The 26,371-nt window shown below is 28.4% G+C and overlaps 1 protein-coding gene across 1 annotated transcript; it reads right to left on the bottom strand.

The window, feature by feature from the left end:
- Positions 1 to 352: 352 nt before the first annotated feature.
- On the bottom strand, positions 353 to 25,378 carry LOC128964384 (putative phosphoenolpyruvate synthase). The gene is made up of 9 exons (XM_054310974.1): positions 24,573 to 25,378; positions 24,262 to 24,498; positions 2,434 to 2,685; positions 2,254 to 2,346; positions 1,728 to 2,142; positions 1,348 to 1,643; positions 845 to 1,267; positions 646 to 777; positions 353 to 583 (listed from the first exon to the last, which is right to left on the bottom strand). The coding sequence occupies exons 1-9, from the start codon at positions 25,326 to 25,328 to the stop codon at positions 353 to 355; spliced, it is 2,835 nt and encodes a 944-aa protein (XP_054166949.1). The 5' UTR covers positions 25,329 to 25,378.
- Between the last annotated feature and the right edge of the window lie 993 nt (positions 25,379 to 26,371).

Below are 26,371 nucleotides of genomic sequence, written 5' to 3'. Positions count from 1 at the left end.
TAACAAATTTGTTATCAATATCTATATGATTATTTGATTTATAAATAAATGATAAATTGTATTAGATAACTTAACATAAATAAATATTATGCAATCTGACTAATTAAGTAACTAATTTGTTTATTTAGTAATAAATAGATTTAAAAATTAATTATGTTACAAAATAGTTTATTTAGTGTACAACTTATTATAATTAACTTAAAATAATAAATTATTCATAATATATTTATTAAATACAAAAATAATATAACAAAATGAGAAAAATTTTTAATTAATAAAATATATAATACCATATTAAACTTGTTTAAATATTTTTATAAAAATTATAAAAATTAATTTCTACAAAATTGATTTACTCTACTTTAGTAATTGTCCCTGATGAAGTATCCAAAATACAAATATCACCTGTTTTGAAGACACGACACGCGCCATCAATGGCTATCAAACAGGGAATACCGTATTCACGTGCGATGACCGCCCCATGAGATATGGTTCCACCGATTTCAGTGATTAGACCCGAAAGTAATGGAAAGTATGGACTCCAACCGATATCAGTTGAATATGTTATCAATATATCTCCCGGCTATTGATTGAAAAAGTATTTAATTAAAAAAATGTAAATTTATTTAACAATTAAATAATTACTTGAATATTATCGGCGTCTGTGATGTCTTCAGATACACAAACTCTTGCCTTAACTGTTCCGTTGCTAACAGGAGTGCCTTTCATTTGAACCATACCTGAGCTAAGTGTTGGTAGAATTATACGGTCTTCAAACTGTAAGATTAGTAAATATTATAATTGAATTTCATATAAAAATTATTAATTATTAGTTAATGATTACATTTTTTGGTTTCATTTCGGGTCCTTTACTGAACTCTTCAAACTTGTATTTATCCATTTTTGGATACAATCTCTTCCGGTGTCTCATTTTCTGAAGAATTAATGGATCTCTTTCTCCATTACAAAGAGCCAACACTTCATCAATAGTTAAGTAATAGAATGAATCGGCTGATGGTATGAGTCCTTCGCTAACCATTTGTTTTGACAAATATCTGGATCCTTGTCTCCAATGGTTATTCAACCAAATCATAAAATATTTAGACTGTTCCCGATATCCGACTCCACGTCTACTCCATGGAAGAAAAAAATTTCGGATCAAATACTTTTTCAATGAACTCAATGGTGTTTTCAATTTGTCGACCACTTCATCAACAGATTTGCCAATTTTTGGCTCCAGTTGTGACTCTTTGCCGGTAAGTAATGTCTAAATGATAATTAATTTTAAATTTAGTATAATATTTATACTAATTATAGTTTGTTATTTGATATAACAATAATGTTTACTCTAATAGTTTTGATACACGGAATAGGATTTTCTTTCCACGTTTCATACATTGGATCCAATTCACGATAACCTCTGTGTCCATGAATTTCAAGAAACTTCTCAAACTTTTTTGATGCCTCGTCATTACCATTGCGCAACACTTGAAGTGCTTCTTCGTCAGTCAATTGTCTGAATTGTTGTTTATTTTTGATGGCTTTTGCTATTTCTCGTAAACTATTTGGCACTTCAGCACTGATCACATTATCACACGAAGAGATCATTAAATTGAAATCCGAATCGAGATATGGATTGTCATCTAATAAATAAAAAAATATATCATTAAATGATATTAAATTAAAAAAAATATTTTATTATAATTTAATTTCAATGATTTCATTACTTTTGCCAGTTTTCAGTAGTCCTTTGAGTATTGAATTTTTGATGGATGAGCCCATTGAGACACTTCCGTGATTCTTCAGAAGCAATCGAGAGATATCAAAATAGTTGTCCAAAATTGACTGTAATATGTCTTTCGATGACTTATTATGTTTGATAAGTCCAACTAAATCATACTTTCGTTTCTCCATATAATCAGTTTTGTCTCTAATTAGATTTGTTGGTCCAAAAAATAGGCCGTAAAATAGTTTACAAAATTTTATACATTTCGGCCAAAGTTTGGGCTTCGGTCGGGTTAAACGTTTTTGTCGAAAACAATTGAGTACATCCTTATCATCGATATGATGGCCAAACATCGATACAACCATATTTTTGGACTGTTCGCTATCGGGATAATCGGCAAACATATCAAATTGACTCTAAAATTATTAATTAAAATATAAATATTTTATTAAATATAATACATATGTGATAAAACACAATATAATTTCTTTTTACATATAAATATTAATATTAATAATAATACATACAGTTGTTAAATTGAACATCAATTGATTATATTCAATACCCATCATTTCAACGTATGGATTAAAATCAATCGGATTAAGTGTCGGATCAAATCTCTGTAAATAAGTTAATAATAAAAATTTTTAATAATTTTAATCATCTCTCTCTCTCTCTCTCTCTCTCTCTCTCTCTCTCTCTCTTACAAATATTTGACTTTTGTTAGACCAAAACCAAGTGAGTACTATCCATGAGGACGAACCGGGAAAGTTTTCGCCCCAATGGGCCCGGGAGTAGATCTCAAGCTCAGTCGGATGAACCGAATCCAATTCATGCATAATCTCGTAATCGGTGTACGAATTGTCCAAATTAGTGACGGGTCGCGACTGAAGCATAAATATTTCGCCAGCTTTTAGACCCCACTCTATATCTCTGGCATTACCGTAATGTTTATGAATCTATGAATGTTTAATACAATAATATAACAATAATTGTATTTATAAAATGAGGAAAAAATCATACAATAAGTGCCAATTCTCCCAATCGATATAAATCTTTGTCATAAACACAACAATTGCTGCTATTGTTAACATTTTCTTCAATAGTGCCTCCATTTTCAGCCAGTTTTATAAGTGTTTTCTTGGCTCCGATGACTTTATTTTCAATACCTTTAATATATCTGGGTTTTAATAATGAGTTGGACTCAATATTTACAGAGAGTTTGATTGTGTCCGGCTCTGCTGATGCCGACACCACTGACTAGAAGTTTGATGATATTTGTTAATTAATTTATTATTTAAAAAATAGCTATTAAAATGTATGAAAAAATTATTCAATACTTCTCCCAAACCATAATTAGCTGTCACTTCAATAACTCTTTCGTCTCCAGTAATCGGATCACAAGTAAACATAACACCCGCCGACTCACACCCTATCATCTCTTGTATCACAACAGCCATCGGACTATTGATAGGCTGTCCGTAACCTCTCTTATACTCAACAGCTATGTGTGAGAACTGAGACGACCAGCACTTCATTACAGACGAGTATATATTGTCGAGTCCTTTGACGCCTAAATAAGTAGTCATTTGTCCGGCGGCTGACATCTCTTCAGAATCTTCAGAAGCACCGGAAGATCTGACGGCAAACAACTTGTTTTCAAAATCATTGAAATTATTTTTTAACTTTTCTTCAATTGCTTTCTGTATAGTTTGTGGTAATCTATAGTTTGATATTAAGTCCATTACTTCATTGCATTTGGGTTTCAGCTCTTTTTGTGAAAGTTGTGTCGATTTTTCCAAATTTTCAATTGCTTTTAATAAGTCTTTATTTTCTGTTAAAAGTCTTTCGTAAGCATTAGTAGTGACAACAACACCATTGGCGACACTGAACTGATGTTTGTTGTTATTTGTCACCAATAGTTTACTTAAATTCATAAGTACTGCCAAAGAGCTACCTTTACCTCCCGTTAGATCTACTCTTTGAGCTGACTCTTCATTCAAACCTAATACAAGTGAAGAGTCTTTTTGTATATTATTTATTGATTGTATCTGTTGTTGAACTTCTGTATCAATTTCTTCAGTTAAAAAACACATGCCTTCGGAATCATTAATTAATAGTCGTTTTGCAAAATTATTGTCACATTTTTCAATAACAAAATTATAATCTTTATCATCAAAAGTTGCGATAAAATTTATAATATTTTTATTGTTTAAATTAGTAAAATCTGAAGATAAAAGTGATATATTTTTTAAGGCCCAAAATCTTCCCGTTTTTCTGAACAAAAATCCGAATCGATATTCACTTCCATTTTCATTACAAACATAACCCAAATTAAAGCCAAACCCTATTTTATAATTTAATTATAAATTAGATTTAAAAATTACAAATATTTTTGAAATATAATACCATCTTTAGTGTAACCAAATATCCGATTAATTGTTCGCTTATTTTGATTTGTTTTCAAAAACTTTTTACTAATAGATCCCCAAAAGTATAGATTTCTTTCCGATGTCTTCTCCTCTCTAAACGTACCCTTTATTTGTCCGAATTGTTCGAATCGGTCTTCAAATCGGTCTTTTAGTTGACTTTCTGTTTTATCGGATTTTGCAGATAATGCCAACTCTTGCGCCAGAAAGTAGTCATCGAAATCATGGGTGTAATCATATACTCTGGATATAGCTTTCCATAAGAATCTGAACTGAATATAAACCACTTCTTTGTTATTCTTCAACAGATATCCCCTAAACTTAATCCGTTTTCTTCTAAATGCCGACAATATCTCTAACCCGAGTCCCGACACTCTATACTCTCCTTTCCTATACTCGACTTCTTGTGTTTCCTCCAAAGTATAGCAATCATTGTTGTCATCGATTCTCATATTAATCGTTGCATTGTTTTTATTGTTAACTCCATTGGGTCTCCAATTGATTGATATATAAATAGATTGTTTCAATGAATTTACGCCATATATTAACAAATCTTCACTTTTATCCTAAAATTAATGTTATTTTTATATAAAAGTATTTTTTTTAACTATTTTTATGATAAATATCATATAATACAGTATTTAATAATTAAAATAATTTATTTAAATTAACTTTTTAATTTTATTAATTTATGTCATACCTGTGATGGTCTATCATATGTCCACTCGTGAGTAAATGGTAAGAGTCCTGAATGATGTACTTCTTCTTTCATAACGTCATGAATTGTAATACGATTGGTCTTTACATGTCTTCTTCGTGACAATAATTGCCACAATTCTGACAAATATCTAATCCATTGGTCATTGATTTCACGGCTTTTTTTCGTCAGCTTATTGACAATCAAAGTAATGACCGGAATTGATAACAACAGTCCCATTGTTTTACTTTGATAGTTGTCTACAGCGGTAGACATATAATATAATTTTTTTATAAAAAAAATTTATTATACATAAAATTCAAAACTTTTTTTTAATTTTTTTAAATTTAAGACCGACTTTATTAAGTAATTCAATATTTGTCATCTCTTTATATATGCAATGTATATATTAGTTGTTTATGAACTTTTGTGATGTAATTATGTTATTAAATCATTTTTATTTTGTGTTATAATGTTATTATATACATTTCAAACCAAAGTTTACATAATATATAATAATAATACTGTAAACTTATATTAGTTATAACTTTTAAGTTATATTACTGATAAATTTATATTATCAGTGTTATAATATTTACTATAGCTTAATATACAGTGGATATGGTATATAAATTTATCATTTAAATTAGTTTGTCCTTCAAATATAGTAAGGCGTGGTTCACATATTACGTTCGCACTTGAGGGGAGGGGGGGTTGGCCAAAGCGAACTTTTGCGAACAAGGGGGAGGGGTATAGTCTTTAAGAACGTTCTCATTTAGATAATATTTTATTTCTTGTGGTGGGGGGGGTAGCGGTTAGGGACATGCGAACGTAAATTATTTAAATGACTACATGCGAACAATTACGAACATAGGGGAGGGAGGGGGTCTAGATTTCTTAAAAAGTGCGAACGTAATATGTGAACGACGCCTAATGTCTATAAAACACTACCTTTACAATGATCTGGGGTTGAAATTAGATTACACACAATTTGTACTTAAATATATATATATATATTATTTCTTAAATTAACAATTTTATGTCATAAAAGTAAACAATTATTATTGTTAATTATTACTGGTATTACTATTAAATCATATCTAATTAAATATATTTATGAACAACAAACAGTATACTGTATAAGTATAGTATAAATTAATTGTGATTTTTTTAGTATAATTATAATAATACTGTAGTATAATAAGTTACAAATTAATGTTAACATTTTTAAGGCATTAACTACAGTATTAATAATATGTAGTCATTCATAAATTATCAAATATTATACTAAATTTATATTTGTATTTTAGTTACTATTAAATAAAAGTATAGAATTTTACTAATGTGTTATAAAAATATAAATATTTATATAAATATATACAACGCCTTATGATTTTTTTACTATAAATAATTAATAAATAATTATCAATTAGTCAATAAATAAAATAATTTAGATATTTTATATTAAAATTTATTATTAATAAATAAGTTTAACATTTTGGGGGCGATTCACATAATTTCTTTATTCCTTACAATAAGTCTATACCCCATAACTCCCCCTCACTTAGAAAAGTTTGTTTGGCCAAACCCCATCCCCGCTCCCACTCCCCTCAATTTCAAACGCAATATGTGAACTAACCCTAATTTATAATAATTAATATTATTATTATAATAAACTTAAATATATTAAATATTAATATTTATCGGTAAATACAGTTATTTCTATTTATTTAATTTATTTAATTAAATAAAATCATTTACAACAACAAACTTTGATAGTTGTAATCAAATAGGAAATCAAAATTTTTTTTAAGGATTAAACTTATTATTATTATTATAGATTAGATTAACAGTTTGTATATGTGTTTAATATTAGGAGATTAAAATAAAATCTAGTATTTAAATGAAACACTAATAAAATTGTTTTAATAAAATAATAAATCAATTGATAGAAAAAAATTCACTAAACATTGAAATTATAACTTTCATTGCATTATATCCATAGATATTATACTCTAATTGTTATAATTATTGATTTAATTTTTTAATTATATATAGAGTTAACTGATATTAATAAATATATATATATATATATATATTGTTTAAAAAACTTATAAACTAATTAAACGGTATATTACTGTAGAACTAAATAATATGTCTAATAATTATTTTACAGTAATAATAATAATTTCAATGAACTTTACGATCAATAATATTAAATCTTCACCAAAAATGGGTTTGTTATATGATATAAATATATATATTTATATATTAAATAATAATAATAATAATTGACTTTTAATATATATATTAATTATTATTTTTCAGATATAAATTTTGCATTAAATACCATACAAATTGATGACAAAATGTTAAAATTGAAATCAATTACTATTACTAATAATAATAATAATAATTCAAAAATGTAAATATATATAGTATACATACTGTTTTAAAAAAAATCACATTTATTATTACATTATAGTGTATATAAAATAAAACAATTTTTTGCTATCATATACTATTTAAAAAAATGATTTCTAAAAACTTTTGTTTAATATTTTCAATTTTTGTATCACTTTTAAGTGTCAAAAATGTTAACCAATCTGAACTAACCAATGAATTAACAAAATCAATGTCATCGGAGGTACGGATTCCGACCGATAAATCGGTTGCCATCAGCACTACCGCAGCCGCCGCCGACGCGTCCACTACTACTATGACTGTTGGCACCGGTACTACCATTCCTATCGCTACTACCACCACCACCACCACTATTGTTCCTACCATTGAATCTATTGTTACCAATGATATGGTTATACGCCAAATAAAAATGGCTACAAATCAAGACATCTTTCATATGGAGATAGCAGTAGACGACGCCCTACACGACGGTCTACTCGGCAACGGTGACGGCGGTGGTGGCCATCGAGGTGTTGACCTGAAGGCTACCCGAGCGGCCATTAGACGTGTTAGCGTCGAACAGTTCCGCACCAGTCGTACTAAGTTGATGTCCATTGCGGCCGATTTGAAACTGAAGGCCAGATCCATTCAACAAACACAAGAATCTGAACAAAGTAATGGCCAACATCTTCGCGATAGTCATCAGGAAGTGGTCATCGATTTGATTGATACAGAATTGAAACAATCGGTGAAACTATTGGGACAACAGAGAAGTAGTTTAGTTGAAATGGCAATGAAATTGTTGAATAAAGAGACAACAAGTGATGATAACTATGACGACAATAACCATTACAAGAGTTCCTCTTCGTCTTCATCTACTACTACTACTACTACTACTACCCCATCATCATTGGCTTTATCTGATAATCGTGTCGTCATCGGCGGTAGTAAACCAACAGAACAACAACAACAACAGGCCTCGACTTTGTCAATGAATTTGGATTTTATATCATTTATAAAACAAATTATACAATCATTTATATCAAACTCTATGGTAGCCATCAGTTCAAAAGTGCCTGAATTAGGAGGAAAGAGATTCAATATGTCTATCAGTAAATAATTAAAAAAAAAAAAAAATTTTTTTGACCGACAAAAACCATTGCCAAATAATTACCCGATTTTTTGTTTGTGTTTGTTAAGTGACATTTGACTGTCCCGTACCGACGTCTTATTATTTATTTTTTCATTATTTTTGCATTATTTGCATATTTTTTATTCCAAAAATAATTTTATTATTATTATTATTATTATTATTAGTAGCTAAAAAATTTGACTACATTTTGAATTTTTTAAATGTCATCTTTTTATTTATTCAATTTTTATTATTTAAATTTAAAAATTAAAAAAAACATTCGATTTTTTATCAGATTTGAATTTTTTTATTTAATAAGAAAAAAATTAAACATAAAATTTGTTACAAAACAACTAAAAAAATGGTATACCGCCGGCCAATCGGGTCATCGGTTCGTAACAATCAAAGTAGGGCTCAATAATTATGACTTCAATCGCCAGGATTGACATAAGCCATGAATGTATTGAATAGGGACTGATAGGCACCCGATGTTATCAATGTTTCCGAATCGGCATCAATCGGACGGGCAACTAACTGGCCATATAGTTGGCTGAGTACAATGGTCAGCCGTGGATGACCACAATCACGTGTATACTGATTGTACAATGGTCTATCGGGGTTGACTACCGTCGAGGCCAATGCCCGGCATATGTGTTCGGGTGCGGGAAAATCGGGAAACGCTTGGCCCAGATTGTCCCGCGGCTTATATTTGTTGGCCAACTCGATAAACTCGACCCAAACATTGCTTTCAATGCAATTCAATCGGTCGGCGCTAATAATACGGGACATTTTGTGACCACTTTTTTGTTTCTTTGTTCTTTAGTTGTTTTACAAATAATTATAAATTATATATATTTTTGTTTTATTATTATTATTATTATTAATAATTAATAAAAAAAAACTTTTATATACCCCAACCACCTATTTATCGATAAATAAAGTTATTTCTATTTATTTATTTAGTTTTAAATAAAATCATTTACAATAACAACAAACTTTGATAGTTGTAATCAAATAGGAAATCAAAACTTTTAAGGATTAAACTTATTATTATTATTATTATTAAGATTAACAGTTTGTATATGTGTTTAATGAGAGGATTAAAATAATATCTAGTATTTAAAAGAAAAAAAATTGTTTTAAAAATCATAAATCAATTGATAGAAAAAAATTTACTAAACATTGAAATTATAATTTTCAATGCATTATATCCACATATTATACTCTAATTGTTATAATATTGTTATAATTAATGTTTATGATTTAATTGTTTAATTATATATATATATATATAAAGTTAACTGATATTAGTAAATATATATAATATATATATATATTGTTTAAAAAATTTATAAACTAATTTAACGGTATATTACTGTACAACTAAATAATATGTCTAATAATTATTTTACAGTAATAATAATAATTTCAATGAACTTTACGATCAATAATATTAAATGTTCACCAAAAATGGGTTTGTTATATGATATAAATAAATAAATATATATATATTAAATAATAATAATAATAATAATTTACTTTTAATATATATATTAATTATTATTTTTCAGATATAAATTTTGCATTAAATACCATACAAACTGATGATAAACCATTAAAGTTTAAGCAAAAAATTACAACAACTACTACTACTACTATTAATAATAATATTAATACAACAAAAAAGTATAGTATATATATATATATATATTATTAGTCATAATTTATAAGTATATAATGTATAATAAATTTTTATTTTTATATTATTAACATTATGTTTTGTTTGTGAAAATTATATTTTTGTTGTTGATATATTCATATATATATATATATTCATATATAGCAAACAAACAAAAAAAACTAAAAAAAATGTTTTTTATCACTGAATTGTTATCTTTTTGTGTTTTTCTCAATAATTATAATTATCTTAAATATTCTGTAATTTTTGTTTTGTTTGTTATCCTAACAACTAGTTTAGAGTTTGTAAACCAATCGGAAATCATTAATTCTTCGTCATCGCAGCCGTCGGTGTCAACGATACCAACAACTGATTCGTTGGTCACAACAACTACCAGTCCTTCAATTACCACTACCACTACTACTATGGCTAACGATCGCATAATTAGTGTTACTATTAGTGACCACAAATTAGTTGATAATTTCGTTAATAAACTACGACTGGAGTCTAGTCGAGCCGGTCGGCAGATCTGGTCGGCCGTGAATAATGCACTAAACGACGGACTCTATGGCGACGGCAATCATCGCGACTTCGGTGTTGTTGACCACCGCTTGTCGACCAGACTAGCTATAAGACGGGCCGGACTTAAGGCCTATCGTGATGGACAACAATGGTTGGCATCGATTGTTACTGAGTTTAAACAACAAAACCATCGCTATATGTATGCAATGGAAGCGCTCATTGATAATGAATTGGATAGTCTGGTAATAAAACTGCACAAACAGATGATCGACGACATCAAAGATTCCATCAATTCGTTTAATTTATTGATCACTGATGACGATGACGATGACCACAGCCACATGGCATTCACCTCTTCCTCCTCATCGGCATCCGTTGCCACCAGTCTTACAGGTGATTTGACAACAACAACAACAGTTAAACCAGACATCGATAACAGCAAACCATCACAACAGACGTCGTCATCATCTTCAGCCACAAAGATTGGTGTCTCCTCTTCTTTTCTACACAAAGAAAACGACGACAAGAATGTTAAAAAAAATATATTTCTTAGACTTATTGATTGGTATTTACAGAATAATTCCGTAATTATTAATACAGAATTGTCGACCAAAAAGAAAGTGATAAACACATCATATGTTTTTGAATAACGATTTTTTTGATTGTTTATAAAAATTCACAACAATTCACGACCGGATCCAAAGATTTAACCGAAAAAAAAATTTTATTTGATTTGACAAAACATTTTATTTTAACATTTTTTTACAGTATTTGCTAAATCATTATAATTCATATACACATAAAATTCAATTTTTTTAATTTTTTTTCATTTATAATACTTTTTTAAGTAAATTTTTTTTAAAAAACTAACATTAAATAATAACATTATACTACATATTTTTTATATTTTAAATTGATTTTTTTTTTGTTGTATTTAATTTTTGCCAATCAATTTGTATTAACTTTTTGATAACCAAATATACCAAATAACCCATAAATATATTATAAAACTTATTATGATTTTTTTACTATCAATTCTAAAAGTATAATAATTATTATAAGTCAATAAATAAGTTTTATTTTTTTGAAAAAAAAGTTTAATCAATTAATTATTAATTATAAAAATTAATAACAATATATATATATATATTAAATAAAAATTATTATTAAATTATTATTATAAAAATATTTATCGAAAAAATTTCTATTATTTTGTATTTATAAATAAAATCATTTACACCAACAAAACAGTTGAATACTAAACAATAACTAAAACTTTAAAATAATGTCATAATTTTATTTAATTTTGTTTGTAATTAAATTTTGACAATCAATTTGTATTCAACTTTTTGATAACCAAATATACCAAATAACCCATAAATATATTATAAAACTTATTAGGCGTGGTTCACATATTACGTTCGCACTTGAGGGGAGGGGGGGGTTAGCCAAAGCGAACTTTTGCGAACAAGGGGGAGGGGAGGGGTAGAGACATTAAGAACGTTCGCAATTAGATAATATTTTATTTATTGTGGTGAAGGGGGGGTAGCGATTAGGGACAAGCGAACGTAATTTTTTTAAATGACTACATGCGAACAATTGCGAACATAGGGGAGGGAGGGGGTCTAGATTTCTTAAAAAGTGCGAACGTAATATGTGAACGACGCCTAATGTCTATAAAACACTACCTTTACAATGATCTGGGGTTGAAATTAGATTACACACAATTTGTACTTAAATATATTATTTCTTTAATTAACAATTTTATGTCATAAAAGTAAACAATTATTATTGTTATGGTTGTATTAATTAAATATGTTTATGAACAACAAACAGTGTACTGTATAAGTATAGTATAAATTAATTGTGATTTTTTAGTATAATTATAATAATAGAATAATAAGTTACAAAATAATGTTAACATTTTTAAGGCATTAACTACAGTATTAATAATATGTAGTCATTCATAAATTATCAAATATTATACTAAATTTATATTTGTATTTTAGTTACTATTAAATAAAAGTATAGAATTTTACTAATGTGTTATAAAAATATAAATATTTTATTTACATGTTATAGTGTTTATTATTGACATAAAATTAATTATTAAATCACATATTTTATTTTTAGCAAATATAATGGTTATTGATAATTAATAATATTTATTTTTGATATCAATTTACAGTATATAATAAAAACTAATTTTATTTTTGATTGTCAAAAAAATAATATATTGATAAACATAAATAAAATATAAATTTATTCAACTTTAGTGATAGTAGCGGACTGTGTGTCCAAAACACAGATATCTCCTGTTTTGAAGGCACGACACGCGCCGTCAATGGCTATCAAACAGGGAATACCGTATTCACGTGCGATGACCGCCCCATGAGATATGGTTCCACCGATTTCAGTGATTAGACCCGAAAGTAATGGAAAGTATGGACTCCAACCGATATCAGTTGAATATGTTATCAATATATCTCCCGGCTATTGGTTAAAAAGTATTTAATTTAAAAAAATGTAAATTTATTTAACAATCAAATAATTACTTGAATATTATCGGCGTCTGTGATATCTTCAGAAACACAGACTCTTGCCTTAACTGTTCCGTTACTAATAGCCGTTCCTTTCATCTGAACCATACCTGAGCTAAGTGTAGGTATAATTATTCGGTCTTCAAACTGTAGAAATAATGAATATTAGGGTCGGATTTCATATAAAAATTATTAATTATTAGCTAATGATTACATTTTTTGGTTTCATTTCGGGTCCTTTACTGAACTCTTCAAACTTGAATTTATCCATTTTTGGATACAATCTCTTTCTGTGTCTCATTTTCTGTAAAATTAATGGATTTCTATCTCCATTGCAGAGAGCAATCAATTCATCGGGAGTTAAGTAAAAGAAGGACTCAGCAGACGGTATGAGTCCTTCGCTAACCATTTGTTGAGATAAAACCCTAAATCCTTGTCTCCATTTGTCGACTAACGAAATGCAAAAGTTTTTCGATTGTTCCCGATATCCGACTCCACGTCTACTCCACGGAAGCAAATAATTTCGGATCAAAAACTTTTTCAATGAACTCAATGGTGTCTTCAATTCGTTGACCACTTCTTCGATAGTTTTGCTAACTTTTGACTCCAATTGTGATTCATTACCCGTAAGTAATGTCTGTTTTAAATAATGGATTTAATAAATTAATTTAATAATTAAAAATGATTTAAAAAATAAATTAATTTACTCTAATATTTCTGACGCAAGGAATTGGATTTTCTCTCCAGGTTTCATACATTGGATCCAATTCGCGATAACCTCTGTGTCCGTGTACTTCAAGAAAGTGTTCAAACAGTTTGGACGCCTCGTCATTGCCATTGCGTAACACTTGAAGTGCTTCTTCGTCAGTCAATTGTCTGAAGTGTTGTTTATTTTTAATAGCTTTTGCGATATCTCTTAAAATGTTTGGCACTTCAGCACTGATCACATTATCACACGAAGAGATCATTAGATTGAAATCCGAGTCGACGTACGGATTGTTTTTGTCTAAAAATTTAGTTAAATGTTAGAAATATTTGCATAAATAATAAAATTAAATTCATTTAACAGATATCTTACTTTTGCCGTTGTCTAACATAGCTCTGAGTAATGCATTTTTGAGACCCGATCCCATTGATACCCGTCCGTGAGTTTTCAGAGATGTATCGGACATTTCGTAAAAGTCGTCCAAAATCTGTTGTAACATATCTTTTGAAGACTTTTGATGTCTAAGAAGTGACGCTAAATTGTATTTTCCGTTTTCATTACAATCATCGATAACTTTCATGAGATTCATTGGACCGTAAATACTATAATAAATTATTTCAAAAAGTTGCTTAGATTTTTGCCAAACACTTGATTTAGTTCTTGATTGACGTTTTTGTTTGAAACATTGAAGTATATCTTTGTCATCGATTTGGTGGCCAAATATCGACAAAACTATTTGTCTCGATTGTTCAGTTTCGGGATAATCAGATAAAAAGTCAAACTTACCCTTTGATGTTATTAATTAATTAATTAATTAAAATAGTATTATATTAGTATTATTTTTAAGTTAATCTTTATAATTATATTAATACATACAGTGGTCAAATTAAACATTAGTTGATTGCATTGAACACCCATAGTCTCATAGTATGGATTGTAATCATCAATTGGCAGTTTGATTGATTCATTTTTCTGTGAAAATATATATTATTTAAAAAAATAAAAATTAATTATAAATAAAATAATTGTATTTACAAATAATGCAGCCTTATTAGCCCAAAACCAATTGAGTACAATCCATGATGAAGCACCGGGATGGTTTTCACCCCAATGGGCTCGGCTATAGATTTCAAACTCAGTCGGATGTGCTGAGTCCGACTCATGCATTATCTCGTAATCGGTGTACGAATTGTCCAAATTAGTGACGGGTCGCGACTGAAGCATAAATATTTCGCCCCCTTTTAGACCCCACTCTATATCTCTGGCATTTCCGTAGTGTTTGTGTATCTAAATGTACAGTAAATTTATGATAAAAATGTATTTATGATAAAAAAAATTATTTACAATTAAAGCCAATTCTCCCAAACGATATATATTTTCATCAGAAACACAACAATTAGTATTATCATTGATTTCTTCCTCAACAGTGCCTCCATTTTCAGACAATTTTATGGATGTTTTCTTTGCACCGATTACTTTGTTTTCAATGCTTTTAATATTTCGTAGTTTTGATAATGAATTGGACTTAATATTTACCGACAATTTAATTGTGTCCGGTTCTGCTGACGCCGACACCACTGACTAGAAATTAATTATTTTTGTTAATAAATTTATAATTAAAAAATAACTACAATATTACTAAAATCTATGAAAAAAATTAATCAATACTTCTCCCAAACCATAATTAGCTGTCACTTCAATAACTCTTTCGTCTCCAGTAATCGGATCACAAGTAAACATAACACCCGCCGACTCACACGCTATCATCTCTTGTATCACAACAGCCATCGGACTATTGATAGGCTGTCCGTAACCTCTCTTATACTCAACAGCTATGTGTGAGAACTGAGACGACCAGCACTTCATTACAGACGAGTATATATTGTCGAGTCCTTTGACACCTAAATATGTAGTCATTTGTCCGGCGGCTGACATTTCTTCAGAATCTTCAGAAGCACCGGAAGATCTGACGGCAAACAACTTGTTTTCAAAATCATTGAAATTAGCTCTCAATTTGTCTTCAATTGCATTTTGTATAGTTTGTGGTAATCTTTGATTTGCAATTAAGTCCATCACTTCATCGCATTTAGATTTCAACTCTTTTTGTGAAAGTTGTGTCGATTTTTCCAAATTTTCAATAACATTCAATAAGTCTCTGTTTTCTTTTAAAAGTATTTCGTAAGCATTAGTAGTGACAACAACACCATTGGCGACACTAAACAGATGTTTGTTATTATCTCTAACCAATTGTTTACTTAAATTCATAAGTACTGACAAAGAGCTGCCTTTACCTCCCGTTAGATCTACTCTTTGAGCCGACTCTTCATACAAACCTAATACAAGTGAAGAGTCTTTTTGTATATTATTTATTGATTGTATCTGTTGTTGAAATTCTGTATCAATTTCTTCAGTAATAAAACACATTCCTTCGGAATCATTAATTATGAGTCGTTTTGCAAAATTATTTTCAAGTTTTTCAATAACAAAATTATAATCTTTATTATCAAAAGTTGCGGTAAAGTGTATTAAATTTCTATCTCTTAGATCATTGAAATCTGATGACAAAAGTGATAATTTTTGTAATTTAAAAAATCTTCCCATTTTTCTGAACAAAAACCCAAATCGATATTCACTTCCGTTTTCATTGCAAACATAACCCAAATGAAACCCAAATCCTATTATTTATAAAATAATAATTAATACTTAAAAAGAAATTTATAAAAACAATGTTTAAGCAATAAATACCATCTTTAGTGTAACCAAATATCCGATTAATTGTTCGCTTTTTTTGATTTGTTTTCAAATACTTTTTACTAATAGATCCCCAAAAGTATAGATTTCTTTCTGATGTCTTCTCCTCTCTAAACGTACCCTTTATTTGACCGAATTGTTCGAATCGGTCTTCAAATCGGTCTTTTAGTTGACTCTCTGTTTTATCGGATTTTGCAGATATTGCCAACTCTTGTGCCATAAAGTAGTCATCGAAATCATGTGTGTAATCATAAATTCTTGAGAAAGAGTACCACAAAAATCTGAACTGAATATAAACCACTTCTTTGTTATTCTTCAACAGATATCCCCTAAACTTAATCCGTTTTCTTCTAAATGCCGACAATATCTCTAACCCGAGTCCCGACACTCTATACTCTCCTTTCCTATACTCGACTTCTTGTGTTTCCTCCAAAGTATAGCAATCATTGTTGTCATCGATTCTCATATTAATCGTTGCATTGTTTTTATTGTTAACTCCATTGGGTTTCCAATTAATTGTTATATAAATACATTGTTTCGATGAATTCACACCATATATAACTATATCTTCATTTTTATTCTGTAATTAAAATTAATAGTATTTAAGTATAAAAGTTAAATATTTATATAAAATATATACCAATTACATAAAATGTTTTAACAACGCTATCAATAAATGTTTACATTTTAGATTTTATTTGAATTTTGCATAAATATAATTTAATTAACTAAAATAAAAGTTATTAAGTTTTATAAATATTTTTAATAATTTATAAAATAAAAAAGGTTGTTTATCATAAAATTTTTAATTAATTAATTATTATAATAAATATTTTGTTGATAACTTTAATATACTAAATAAATACTTAAATAACTAAAATATTAATTTATAAATAATATCATTAATTCATACCTTTGATGGTCTATCATATGACCACTCGTGAGGAAATGGTATAATCCCTGTGTTATAAATCTCTTTATTATTGATGTCGTGAATCATAATACGATTAGTCTTAACATGTCTTCTTCGTGACAATAATTGCCACAATTCTGACAAATATCTAATCCATCGGCCATTGATTTCACGATTTATTTCAGTCAACGTATTGACAATCAATGTAATGACCGGAATGGACAGCAATAGTCCCATTGTTTAATGTTTATTAATGCAAATTAAATAAAAATTATTWTATATTTAAAAATCAATTAAACTTAGACACAGTTGTTTTTATAAAACTTTACAAAATATAATAATCATATTTTTATAAATCTCTATTTTATTTTATATACAAATGAATTGAATTATTACTAGTGATCACTATTTTTATATAATACTGTATAAATTCAATAGATTAATACCATACTTAACTAACATAATACTGTATTTAAGTACAATTTATTTATCTAAGTATTATTATTATTATTATTATTATTATATGTATGAAATGTTTAGTACATTAGTACAATAGTTTAATAATGTAACATCAAGATTGTAGTACATAATATAAAGATATTAATTTTAATATTATCAAATGTCCTTGCACTTTTCAAATTGCACTAAAAATTTAAAAAACTGTTTTCAAAATTGCTTTAATGATTTAAATTTATTTTAAGTTATTATTATTATAAAATATATGCATATATTAATATTTACAATAAATTAGATAGATTTTATAATTATTATATAAAAATTATAATAATATTTAATATATAGTTTATAGATTTTATTTGTTAAGATATGGTTACTATGATTTAAAGTTAATTAATTGATATGACTTAACTAACTTGAATAAATAATTGCATAATAATAATAATACTTGATTTTATAAGAAACTCAAAAATGCAAAATAAAATTATAATACTAAATCTAAGGTACTTTTTATAAAACTTTTTATATTATGAATAAAAATAATAATTTATACGATATAATATATAATAAACAAAAAAGAAATATTTGCATAACTTATAAAACATACGAATGATTAACAAAATTAAAATTATTAAAAAAAATAAATAAAAATTATCACAATTTATGTGACTTACATTTGAAAACATTTTCAGTCTCTTATGTAAATAATTCATATAATATATAGTATTATAATATCATTTAATATTTATTTAATTAAATACAAATTTTACGAATAAATTGTAATACTATTTATTTACAAAATATAATACAACTATACTGTCTATATATATATATATAGGTGTCTATACAATGTTAATGATTTATGCAATTTTATTATATTAATTATTTAATAACTATAATAAAATTATTATTTAAAAAACTGAAAATAAAAACTTTATATACAATTTTAGAGACAATAGTTATATAAATGTAAAATCATAAGAAATTTAATAATTATTTTTTTCTGTAGACATCATTGACTTTCTTGAAGTAATTATTCATTTCATTACTTCTGTCCTCTCTTTCGCTTTTCTGTGAATTCAAGTTAATCTTTAATATTTTTTCATTCAATGCTTTTTCCAATTCGTTCAATTGGTTCATCTGTTGATCAATCTTTTGCTGAGTGTCACCTAATTTATGAATTATTTCATTTCTGCCGAGATTTGACTGTTGGATCAGTTGTTGTATTTGTGCACTCAATGGTATGCCGACGGCTTGTGTGGATTGATTGGACTGTCTGTCGGCCAATAGTCTGGTAGCGTGTGTTTGATCCAATCGGTTGACTTGAGATTTATGTTTGTCGACCACTTGTCGGATCTCGTTCTGGAAGTCGTGAAATAACTGATTCATTTGTTGCGATCGTCTTTCAAATTGCAAACTATTGGACGCCTGTGCCTGAAATGATAGTGTGTTTTGCTGTCCATCCAGTTCTGCCAATTGGCGCTCATTTCTGATAAACTCTTCGTTATAGAGATTATCAACTCTTTTGAATTCATTGATGGCTTCCTCTTCTTCTTTACGAAATTTGTTTAGTTTTTCTGTTAATTCTTTGCGCTTTTTGGCAAATCCTTTCTCATCGATCAATCCTTTCTTTGCCTTCGGGAAGGAGTCCTCCCATTGTTTTGAAATTTTGTTCAGATCTTTACAATGTTTGTCAACGATTTCAGATCTTTTGGACATTTGGTTAATTAATAAAACAATTTTAGTGATAATCAGAAAAAGCAAACAAAATCTTAAAACATACGATGACTTGTTTTTTTTAAAAAGTATTTAATATATTAATCAATATTTCAAAAAAAAAGTTTCAAAACATCTTGTGATTGAAACAATTGTTTTGTATTTTATTTTTTTATTTTTTTTGATTAGTTTATGAATTTTTCACGTGATTTGTATAGTAATTCAAATATTTTTTTATTACTAATAATTACTTAATTAATTAATTAGTTATTAATTATATAAACGGTTTTTTTTATTTGCAAAACAATTATCACATATAAAACTAATGGACAAAAATAGTGACAAAAATTCTTGGATTTTATGTAACGATGTGTTGGAACTGATACTCCATTATATCAATTGTTGTCAATTGTTTCGATTGGAGATAACATCCAAACAGTTTCATCAATGTATTCGTTCGGTTCTTCGGCAGCGCCGGTGTCTGAGATTTGGCAAAACAAACGAATCGAAACTCTGTCGTCGACCACAACATCAGATACACGAGTCGATTGAATACAGAGACTTGAAGTCAGTCATCACTAAAAAGACTATTTTGAGTTCGGAAGACATGAAGACAGTGATAGACAAGTGTCCAAACATTCGGTGTCTTTATCTCAACCAAGAACTGAATTTGACGGCAATTGAGTTAATGGCCAACTCGTTGGTCAAACTGGAGTGTCTGTGTTTGGGCAGCAACTTCTTGACCTATTATTTGAAAGACTTGCAAACAATTGGCCGCCTCTTCGGTGATCGCATTCGTCATCTGTCGATTGAGTGCTACTTTCAAGAGGAAGATATCCACCAAAACGTCGCTCAACTGATCCAACACTTCAAAGTATTACAGAGACTGCGAGTCATTCACTTTAAACCATTGCATACGGCTTTGGCGTCGGTCTCTGATTCGTTGATCAGTCTTGAGATCGATTGTTCTCCGTTCTGGTTCAGTGACTCTTTGGACGACAGAGATGTCCAAACATTGTTATCACTGATAACTGACAGAAAATTAAAGATCCGATGTCTTCATATCGTTGACTATCATATATCCGATCAAATGTTTTCTCAAATCTGTCGTCTTCTGCAACTTCAAGAGTTGTCCATTAGTTGTCATTCGCTATCTTTGACACAAATAGTAAAACAATTGAGTTGTAATCGTCAAAGTCTTGACTATTTATCAGTGACGCGACTGATCGCCGACAATGGTCTTCAATTAGATCCCAAACGCTATCCATTGAATGTCAAACATCTTCGGCTTAATTCATGTCATTTTGATGTCAAATCATTTGATATTTTCCGACAGACATTGCAATCATTGGAAAAGTTGGAAATCAATGGCCTATACATACAGTGTGAATGCGATCAACAGTCAAGTGAATCATATTTTTGCCCAAATTGTGACCAAAAATGTTTCGCAAGTCTGGCCAAACTCGGGTCACTAAAAGTGTTGCATTTGTTAAGCAGTTTTACTTGTGTTCACTATTTGACAAAACACTTGATTGAAATGAAATCGTTGACCAAATTGCGAGTCAATTACATACTGTTGAGTGACATGAAGTTGTTGGCCATAAATCTGGTGACTATTTGTCGTCAAATGTCAACCAAACAGTCGGTAACCATTGAATTCATCGGCAGTCAAGAGAAATGCCTATTCATGGAGACCATCACTGGACTGTACAATGAATTAATGCCAAGAAATCTGATTATTAAATGAAAATTTAGTGATTTTCTAATATTATGTGATAAAAAAAATTTATACCGAATTTAAATAAAGTGTAAAATTATTTTATTTATAAATTAATATTAAATATATTTAGTTTTATTTTATATCATTAATTACTATACAATAAAATTTAATTTATTAATAGAGATATCTGTGACTCAAAAACTGCATTAACTTTATATATTTTTAATTTTTTATTTAATCATATATTTATTTAATAAATAATATAAGTTATTTGTGTACATAAGAATTTATGGTAAAATATATGTTAAGTTAATTAGACTTTAATTAGTAGATTAGAAATTAAAAATACTTAGTATTAATTGTAAAAATAATTTTTATTAACAATAAAATTAAATATTATAAACAAATGTGATTAAAAACAATTGAATTAAAAATAGTTACATTACTAAAAACTATTATACAGTAGTTATTCAACTTTAGTGATGGTAGCGGACTCTGCATCCAAAACACAGATATCACCCGTTTTGAAGGCACGACATACGCCATCAATGGCTATCAAACAGGGAATACCGTATTCACGGGCAATGACTGAGCCATGAGATATGGTTCCACCGATTTCAGTGATTAGACCCGAAAGTAATGGAAAGTATGGACTCCAACCGATATCAGTTGAATATGTTATCAATATATCTCCCGGCTATTCATATAATAGAATACAAAAACATATTAATAAATAAATTCAATTTTCTAATATTATTTATAATATATTAATTACTTGAATATTATCGGCGTCTGTGATGTCTTCAGATACACAAACTCTTGCCTTAACTGTTCCGTTGCTAACAGGAGTGCCTTTCATTTGAACCATACCTGAGCTAAGTGTTGGTAGTATTATGCGGTCTTCAAACTATAAAAAATAAAAACTAAAAAATACTGTAACATATTATATAAACTAAATAATGATTACATTTTTGGGTATCATTTCGGGTCCTTTAATAAACTCTTCAAACTTGTATTTATCCATTTTTGGATATAATCTCTTCCTGTGTCTTGTTTTCTGCAAAATTAATGGATTTCTATCTCCATTGCAGAGAGCAATCACTTCATCAGGAGTTAAGTAAAAGAAAGTCTCAGCAGACGGTATGAGTCCTTCGCTAACCATTTGTTTTGATAGATATCTGAATCCTTTTCTCCAATTATTGTTTAACCAAATCATAAAATATTTTGAAAGTTCCCGATATCCGACACCACGTCTACTCCACGGAAGCAAATAATTTCGGATCAAATATTTTTTGAATGAACTCAAAGGTGTTTTCAATTCATTCATAACTTCATCAATAGATTTGCCAACTTTTGGCTCTAATTGGGATTCATTTCCCGTAAGTAATGCCTATTAAAAAATTAAATGTATTAATAATAACAGTTGAATATAATTACAGATTAATAGTTACTTTAATATTTCTAATACAAGGAATGGGATCTTCTTTCCACGTTTGATACATTGGATCCAATTCACGATAACCTCTGTGTCCATGAATTTCAAGAAACATTTCAAACTTTTTGGATGCCTCGTCATTGCCATTGCGTAACACTTGAACTGCTTCTTCATCAGTCAATTGTCTGAACTTTTCTTTGTCTTTAATTAATTTTGCAATTTCTCTCAAATAATTGGGTACTTCAGCACTGATAACACCATCGCATGACGAGACCATTAAATTGAAATCCGAATCAAGATATGGATTATCACCTAAAATATAATAATTTTGATAATAAATTATTTGTTATATTTATAAAAAATACTAATAAATATTTTTGATAAAATGTTAAATGATGTGACAGATTTCAATCAATAAATTACTAATACAGTAATAGCAAACATTTATATAATTACCGATCATTTTTTTGAGCGAAAAATTTTTGATTGATGTGCCGATAGATACCGGTCCGTGATTTTTCAACATCATTCCCGCAATTTCGTGAAAATTATTCAAAATTGCTTTCATTATGTCTTTGGATGTCTTGTGATGTTTAAGTTTAAGTTCAACCAAATCATACTTTTGTTTTTCAATATAATCTGTTTTGTCTTTCATCAGAAACTTTGGTCCATTAATTGTAAAGTAAATCATATATGAAATTTGTTTCAATATTTGCCAAATTGTTGGCTTTGGTTTTAATTTGCGAATCTGTTTGAAACAATTGAGTACATCTTTGTCATCAAAATGATGGCCAAACATTGATAAAACAGATTGTCTCGACAGTTCCGATTCGGGATAACCGGAAAAAAACTCCATCTGACTCTAAATGTTTTGATAATTATTTAGTTAATTATTAATATAAATATTTTTACTAACATTTGACAAATTAAACATAATTTGATTGTATTGGATACCCATTGTTTCGATATATGGATTATAATCTTTTATATCGATATTTCCATTTCTCTGTTGAATAAAAAGTAAATATTAAATATATATATATATGATATATATATATAAGGTATTATAAATAATATAAATAAACAATAAATTAAATATAACTAACAAAAATTGAACTTTTATTAGACCAAAACCAATTGACAACAATCCAAGAGGAAGCTCCGGGAAAATTTTCACCCCAATGGGTACGGGTGTAGATCTCAAACTCTGTTTGATGGGCAGAGTCCGACTCATGCATTATCTCGTAATCGGTGTACGAATTGTCCAAATTAGTGACGGGTCGCGACTGAAGCATAAATATTTCGCCTCCTTTTAAACCCCACTCTATATCTCTAGCATTTCCATAATGTTTATGAATCTTTAAATACAAAAAAAAATTATATAAGAAAAAATATTAATATTTTTATAAAATATAATTAATTAATATCGTTACTAACAACTAATGCTAAATCTCCCAAACGATACAAATCTTCATCAGAAACACTACAATCGTTATTATTGTTGACCTCTTCCTCAACAGTTCCTCCATTGTCTAACAGTTTTATAAATGTTTTCTTGGCTCCGATCACTTTGTTTTCAATGCTTTTAATATATCTTGATTTTGATAAGGAATTAGATTCAATATTAACGGACAGTTTGATTGTATCCGGTTCTGCTGACGCCGACACCACTGACTGGAAGTTTTATAATTTTTTAATAAATTTATAATTTATAAAATAGCTTTTAAAATGTAAAAAATAATCAATACTTCTCCCAAACCATAATTAGCTGTCACTTCAATAACTCTTTCGTCTCCAGTAATCGGATCACAAGTAAACATAACACCCGCCGACTCACACGCTATCATCTCTTGTATCACAACAGCCATCGGACTATTGATAGGCTGTCCGTAACCTCTCTTATACTCAACAGCTATGTGTGAGAACTGAGACGACCAGCACTTCATTACAGACGAGTATATATTGTCGAGTCCTTTGACGCCTAAATAAGTAGTCATTTGTCCGGCGGCTGACATTTCTTCAGAATCTTCAGAAGCACCGGAGGATCTGACGGCAAACAACTTGTTTTCAAAATCATTGAAATTATTGTTTAACTTTTCTTCAATAGCTTTTTGTATAGATTGGGATAATCTATAGTTTGATATTAAGTCCATTACTTCATCGCATTTAGATTTCAACTCTTTTGGTGAAAGTTGTGTCGATTTTTCCAAATTTTCAATTGCTTTCAATAAATCTTTATTTTCTCCTAAAAGTCTTTCGTAAGCATTAGTAGTGACAACAACACCATTGGCGACACTAAACTGATGTTTGCTATTATTTTTCACTAATTGTTTACTTAAATTCATAAGTACTGCCAAAGAGCTACCTTTACCTCCCGTTAGATCTACTCTTTGAGCCGATTCTTCATTCAAACCTAATACAAATGAAGAGTCTTTTTGTATATTATTTATTGATTGTATCTGTTGTTGAACTTCTGTATCAATTTCTTCAGTAATAAAACACATTCCTTCGGAATCATTAATTATTAGTCGTTTTGCAAAATTATTTTCAAGTTTTTCAATAACAAAATTAAACTTTTCATTTTCAAAAGTTGCAGTAAATTGAATAATACTTTTGTTATTTAATTCATTAAAATCTATCGGTAAAAGTGACAGTTTTTTTAGTTTTAAAAATCTTCCCATTTTTCTGAACAAAAACCCAAATCGATATTCACTTCCGTTTTCATTACAAACATAACCCAAATGAAACCCAAATCCTATTATTTATAAAATAATAATTAATACTTAAAAAGAAATTTATAAAAACAATGTTTAAGCAATAAATACCATCTTTAGTGTAACCAAATATCCGATTAATTGTTCGCTTATTTTGATTTGTTTTCAAATACTTTTTACTAATAGATCCCCAAAAATATAGATTTCTTTCCGATGTCTTCTCCTCTCTAAACGTACCCTTTATTTGACCGAATTGTTCGAATCGGTCTTCAAATCGATCTTTTTGTTGACTTTCTGTTTGATCTGATTTTAGAGATAATGCCAACTCTTGCGCCAGAAAGTAGTCATCGAAATCATGTGTGTAATCATAAATTCTTGAGAAAGCGTACCACAAAAATCTGAACTGAATATAAACCACTTCTTTGTTATTCTTCAACAGATATCCCCTAAACTTAATCCGTTTTCTTCTAAATGCCGACAATATCTCTAACCCGAGTCCCGACACTCTATACTCTCCTTTCCTATACTCGACTTCTTGTGTTTCCTCCAAAGTATAGCAATCATTGTTGTCATCGATTCTCATATTAATCGTTGCATTGTTTTTATTGTTAACTCCATTGGGTTTCCAATTGATTGTTATATAAATCGATTGTTTGGATGAGTTTACGCCATATATAAGCAAATCTTCATTTTTATCCTAATATTATGTATTTTAATCTTATTTTAATATGTTTTTATAAACTTATAATAATAAAATCTATCAAATGTTTAATCAAAACAAAGTATTATAAAAAAATTAAAAATATTATTATTATTCTAACAAAGTCATAAAC

The sequence above is a fragment of the Oppia nitens genome, unplaced genomic scaffold (assembly GCF_028296485.1).
Source record: "Oppia nitens isolate AA-2021 unplaced genomic scaffold, nextdenovo-longstitch-racon4-pilon3 scaffold8_pilon_pilon_pilon, whole genome shotgun sequence".
NCBI classification, from domain to species: Eukaryota; Metazoa; Arthropoda; class Arachnida; order Sarcoptiformes; family Oppiidae; genus Oppia; species Oppia nitens.
The sequence above is the reverse complement of the archived record's forward strand: the minus strand, read 5'-3'. Positions and strand labels throughout refer to the sequence as shown.